Source organism: Odocoileus virginianus, chromosome 33 (assembly GCF_023699985.2).
Source record: "Odocoileus virginianus isolate 20LAN1187 ecotype Illinois chromosome 33, Ovbor_1.2, whole genome shotgun sequence".
NCBI classification, from domain to species: Eukaryota; Metazoa; Chordata; class Mammalia; order Artiodactyla; family Cervidae; genus Odocoileus; species Odocoileus virginianus.
The window spans coordinates 1,872,853-1,878,856 of NC_069706.1; the positions used below are offsets into that span (position 1 = coordinate 1,872,853).

At 53.2% G+C, this 6,004-nt stretch overlaps 1 protein-coding gene across 4 annotated transcripts in view; it reads left to right on the plus strand.

The window, feature by feature from the left end:
- Positions 1 to 4,669, plus strand: part of LOC110123192 (ATP-binding cassette sub-family A member 17-like) — a 99,956-nt gene extending 95,287 nt beyond the window's left edge. For all 4 annotated transcript variants that reach the window (XM_070460250.1, XM_070460249.1, XM_070460252.1 and 1 more), the window contains 5 exons: positions 1,841 to 2,028; positions 2,987 to 3,157; positions 3,389 to 3,579; positions 3,716 to 3,789; positions 4,268 to 4,669. In XM_070460250.1, the coding sequence (XP_070316351.1) occupies positions 1,841 to 2,028; positions 2,987 to 3,157; positions 3,389 to 3,579; positions 3,716 to 3,789; positions 4,268 to 4,645 (1,002 nt within the window). In that variant the 3' untranslated portion in view covers positions 4,646 to 4,669. The remainder of the gene's footprint in view (positions 1 to 1,840; positions 2,029 to 2,986; positions 3,158 to 3,388; positions 3,580 to 3,715; positions 3,790 to 4,267) is intronic.
- Positions 4,670 to 6,004: the final 1,335 nt, after the last annotated feature.

Below are 6,004 nucleotides of genomic sequence, written 5' to 3' on the forward strand. Positions count from 1 at the left end.
ACTTTGCTGACAAAGGTCCGTCTAATCAAAGCTATTGGTTTTCCAGTAGTCATGTATGGATGTGAGAGTTGGACCATAAAGAAAGCTGAGCACTTTTGAACTGTGGTGTTGGAGAAGACTCTTGAGAGTCCCCTGGACTGCAAGGAGATCCAACCAGTCCATCCTAAAGGAAATCAGTTCTGAATATTCACTGGAAGGACTGATGCTGAAGCTGAACCTCTGATACTTTGGCCAACTGATGTGAAGAACTGACTCATTGGAAAAGACCCTGATGCTGGGAAAGATTGAAGGCAGGAGGAGAAGAGGGCAACAGAGGATGAGATGGTTGGATGGCATCACCGACTCAATGGACATGAGTTTGAGCAAGCTCCAGGAGTTGGTGATGGACAGGGAAGCATGGTGTGCTGCAGTACATGGTGTCTCAGAGTCGGACACAACTGAGCCACTGAACTGAAGATATTGACAATAGAAATTCAGCAGGATATTGAAAGAATAAAAATTACAATTGTCAGGCTTATTCCAGAAATGTAAGTAAGATGTAATAGTAGGAAATCTACCAGTATAAAGCACTACCTTCATAGATGAAAGGAGGAAAATATTTATCAATAGAAGCGGAAAAAGCATTGGATGAAAATTCAGTACCCACTCATGGTTTTTAAAAAAATATTAACAAACTAAAAAAAAAAATTAACAAAACTGTCTTGAGACAAAAGAGCTAGAGGTATCATGCTCCCTGACTTCAGACTATAGTACAAAGCTCCAGTAATCAAAACTATATGGTACTGGCATAAAAACAGACACATAGATCAATGGAACAGAATAGAGAGCTCAGAAATAAATGCATGCATTTATGGTCAACTCCCCTGGAAGAAGGCATGCCACCCACTCCAGTATTCTTGCCTGGAGGATCCCATGGACAGAGGAGCCTGGTTTGCTGCAAATTCATAACAGCAAAAACTCGGAAATATCACACTTATGCCTGAATCTTTTATAAACAGCCAACCCAAATCTGAATGATTGAGTCGCAATCAAACGGAGTTGGAATAGGCTTGTGTGCTCAGTTGCTCAGTAGTGTCCAACTCTCTGCGACCCCATGATCAGGCTCCTCTGTCAATGGGATTTTCCAGGCAAGAATACTGGAGTGGCTTGCCATTTCCTTCTCCAGGGGATCTTCCCAACTCAGGGATTGAAAGAAACTGTGTCTCTTGTGCTTCCTCCTTTGGCAGACAGATTCTCTACCACTGAGCTACCTGGGAAGCCCAAGTTGAAATAGGTTTGTATTAATATTTACTGACCAAGCAAGATCTTTAATACATAATACTGAATTAAAATGATAGAATGGTAAAATGGTAAGTGCAGAATGGTAAATAAAGATAATCCAGTTGTGTTCTACGCAGCCATGCAGAAGTCTGGAAGTGCACCTTGATGTGACTGCACCACCTGGGGCGGGCCCCAGACAAGAGACTACAGCACCCTCACAAAGAAAATGTATTTGTGGGTTACTTGTCTAATAGAAAATATGCTTAAACGGGAAAAAATAAAGTGTCTTCTGCTGACCATACTCTTGAAACGTGACAAGAGATAGGGCAACTCTGGACATTGAGATTTCCTGCTGGGCAGGCAGGATTGTAAGCACTCCAGACCCACGTGCGCCCTCTGGGGTTGGGGTTCACACCAGAAGCCAGTGCTGCATCCAGGCTCCCAAATGTCACTGGTGGCCCGTGGCACACGTGTGTTCACCTGGCACTTGTGGGTGTGCATGCGGCAGAGGCCAGGCACCTGCCCAGTGGGCAGCTTTCCTTCTGACCCGCCTTCCCCTTGGGCTGTGCTCCAACTCCAGGTGCGACAGTGGATCGGCTACTGTCCCCAGGTTGATGCCCTGCTGGACCACATGACGGGCAAGGAGACGCTGGTCATGTTCTCCCGGCTCCGGGGTATCCCTGAGCGTCACATCAGCTCCTGTGTGGACCAAATTCTTGATGACTTGCTCATGTACACGTACGCCGACAAATTGGTGAGGACCTACAGGTGAGACTCGGGGCTCCCTCGGCCCTCCCTGTCCCAAAATAAGATGTCCTCTGGTTCTGTTCAGTGCTGGGGGGTAGGGCAAGGCCTGCTGGCTCTGTGCCTGGGGGAGCTGTATGGTCCTCACCACTGCGCAGGTTTCCAGAGAGGTGGCCTTTCTCCTCTGTGAGAATGGGTCAACGGCCTGAGCTGTCCCATGGCCCTGCTTCCTCTGGTTACCTGGCTGAGGATTGGCTGACGCACCACAGCTGTTAACTCTTCCTGCCGCTTCACAAGGGCTTCTGGCCTGTGGCAGGTTGGCACTGCACGCCCACACTCCCGCACCCTGCTCTGTGCGAGCCGTCTGAGCAGCTCATGTTCTGCTGAAGAGCGTGGGGACTTCCTGGGTCTTCTGTCACCAGTTAGCTAACCCAATTCCAGTTAGCTTAAACGAAGCAAGGCTACTCAGTCCCAAGTCCCAGGCCACCCCTTGAGCTGTGCACAGCGCCCCTGCAGACTGTTAGCAGGACTGGGAGTCAGGGCGCCCAGGAGTTAGAGGATGGTGCCCTCTTTCTTCTGTTAACTTCTGTTTCAATCTTGTTTTCATGTTTCCCTGCATCTTTTGATGATTAAATGAATTAACATTTGGGAAGTACCTTTACATCATAAATGCTATGTGTTCGTTAAAAGAAATGAGCTAAAACGGTTCTATGCCCTTACCCTGTGACACCCATAGAGGCCCTCAGAGGAGATCCACGGACCATGTGCTCAGCCTGGACCGATCCCTATGCCCAGGAGAATGGTTTAGATGCTGAGTAGACAGCTGAGTCATAGTGTATCCCTGGGGGAGGGTGGTGGGTCATGTTACTGAGCACCCCACCAGGGTGCATGAACACTTTCTTAACAAAGGGAAATGCAGGGAAGATTGCACTACTGGAAACTTAGGGTTGCCAGTCACCCAATTTCTCCCCCTTGGCCCCAGTGGCGGCAACAGGCGGAAGCTGAGTGCCGGCATTGCCCTGCTGGGAGAGCCTGTGGTCATCTTCCTGGACGAGCCATCCACTGGCATGGACCCTGTGGCCCGGCGTCTGCTCTGGGGCACTGTGGCACGGGCCCGAAAGTCCGGCAAGGCCATCATCATCACCTCCCACAGGTCCAGCCAGGATGGGGGCTGTGGGCCAGGTGGGCTGGGAAGGGCTGGGTGGACAGAAGATCTCTCAGCCTCTGGTGAAGAGTCTGTGAGGCGAGTGGGCCACACCCTGCACGTGGGAATCAGGAACAGCTTGATCTGGGCATCAGCACTCTCCCAGGTGCATGGTTTTGACGTGGAGGGCGGGCATCAGCATTCCCCGATGCTATATCAGGCTCCGCCCCCTCTCCCCAGCATGGAGGAGTGTGAAGCCTTGTGCACCCGGCTGGCCATCATGGTACAGGGTCAGTTCAAGTGCCTGGGCAGCCCACAGCACCTCAAGAGCAAGTTTGGCAGCGGCTACTCCCTACGGGCCAAGATCCGGAGTGACGGGCAGCAGGAGACACTGGAGGAGTTCAAGGCGTTTGTGGGCCTGACCTTCCCAGGTGTGTGCCGCAGAGGGCGCCGTGCGTCTGTGCATCCCTGAGCACTGGGATGAGAATCACGATTCCGGGGCCAAGGCCACCCTCCCCTGGCCATCCAGCCTGGCCCTCAGGGTGACATGGTCTCTCCTTTGTGTAGGCAGCGTCCTGGAGGATGAGCACCAAGGGATGGTCCATTACCACCTGCCTGGCGATGACCTCAGCTGGGCGAAGGTGAGCACATACCTGGACATCAGGGAGCCCACCTCTGATGTTGTGCACTGAGTTCTCTCCAGTGGAACTCCCAATTCAGCCCTGCTGCAACATTCATGTGAATTTCATAGAAAATGTTGATAAGAATATTTGAACTGGAAGGGACCTCAGAGATCAGCTCCTCCCGCTCCCTCATCTCACAGAGAGGGGAGCTGGCTCAAAGAGGGCACGTCACATGCCCAGGGCACACAGCAAGCCAAGACCCTGTGGGACCTCTGCCTCTGGCACCACTCCCAGCCAGGTCCCTTTCCCTGCGATTGCAGACAGCTGAATTCTGCAGGACTGACTGCCTGAGAGGTGGTCTCGGAGCAGCTGAGAGAGGAATGGGTCTCTGGGGGCTGTGTAACACTCTCAAAGACCCTTCCTCTTCCCACCCCTTGCTGCGTCCGCCCCCGCTCCCCTGTGCCTGCCATCCACAGCGGCCCCTTCCTTCCCACAGGTGTTCGGCATTATGGAGCAAGCCAAGGTGACATACATGTTGGAGGACTACTCAGTCAACCAGATCTCCCTGGAGGACATCTTCCTGAGCTTCAGCTGCCCTGTGCCCCCTGCCCAAGGGAGTAACAGACAAGAGAGGGCCAAGCCCTCAGACCTCGCGTTTCCCAGTCCACCTCTCTCTCCCTCTTCTTCCCAGCGACCGTCTCCACCTCCCACTCCACCCCCTACTCCATGTTCCTCTCAGCATTTCTCCCAGCCTCTCTCCTGGCCTCCCACTCCAATTCCCTTCAGTTCTTCATCCCAGCCACCATCTCTGCCTCGCTCTCCACCTGCCTCCCAGCCTCCCTCACCACATCCCTCAAAGACTGCCTTGCTGTAATAAAGAGTTCCCTGTGCCAGGTTAGCCCGAGTGCACACAGCCTGCCATGGGCTGCAAGGCGTACAGAGGCAACCTGAAGACCCAGTAAGCTCAGCTTGGGGGTGGAGGGGTGGGTTGGCTTTCTGCCAGATTGAGGGCACCCGCCTTAGAGGCCTGGTGGAGAATCCAGGTCCATTTCTGTGGAAAGGGATCCCCTTGGATCACATGAGTGGCCTGCAGCCTCACTGAGACCTGGCCATGGAATCAGAGGGACACCTGTCACATCCCTTTAGGAGCACGAAGGCCTGGGGGTGACTATGGCTGTAAGAGGGCCGTGCTTCTGAGCGCGGTGTAACAGGGCCGTGCTTCTGAGCACGGTGTAACAGGGCCATGCTTCTGAAAGTAGGAGGCAAGAGAAATTTGCAAACTTAAGTCACCATTTTTCAATATTTCAATTTGTGTGGCTCCATCTGTTCTCTGCCCTGGCCCTAACACTAACCCTAACCTGTATGTGGCCCTCTATCAACCTGTGATGTAGTCATAATTATTATCCACATTGCCTGGAAGAGTAAGCTGAGACCTAGAGACATCCCGCAACTTGCCACGGTCAGCTGATGGCAGAGCCAGGATTCACTTCAGGCAGAAGTTCTCAAGTGGGGTTCCTGACTGGAAGCATCCACCTCTTCAGAAACTTGTTAGAAATGCAGGTTCTTGCACCCCACCCCAGCACTGTTGAATCAGAAATTTGGGGGGCGAGGTCCAGCAATCTGTGTTCTGATGCATCTCGGGCCTGAGAGGCAGTGAGCGAAGGCTGTGAGCTGGGACCATCAAGCCTGCACTTTTGTCACAAGGGCCCTCCAAGAAGGGCCCGGGCACACAGCTTCTCCTCCAGCGTGGTCATGCCAGCCCCTCTCACAAGCCCCGCTGGGCTCCTTTGCAGGTAGTCCTCTCCCTACCTTCTAAGCCAAGCTCCAGGAGGGAGTGTGGTGTCTGCCATCCCTGGCCCCACTTCCCACCCCCACGCAACATTCCCCAGAAGCACAGCGTCCTTATGTCCAGCTGCACACCCATCTTTCCTGTGACTGCTAAGAGCCTGGGCCTCAGCCTTGAGGATTCCAGCAAAAAAGTAACAGTGCAGGGGGAGGACAACAAAGTACCAAGCTGGGAAACTCTAACCAGTGGGAACACAGATGTGGGAGAAAGGCTGAAAGCCCTCAGGCCCGGAGGATTCTTGTGGACAGGCCCCAGGCTTGCTCTGCCCTACCCACTCCTCCTCTGCACACACCACCCCCACCTCCTCACCCCGGCTTCCTCATAGCTGGCTGTGATCATCTGTTCACTTGTCTCCTACTCCAGACTGGCTTGGAGGCTTGGCACCTT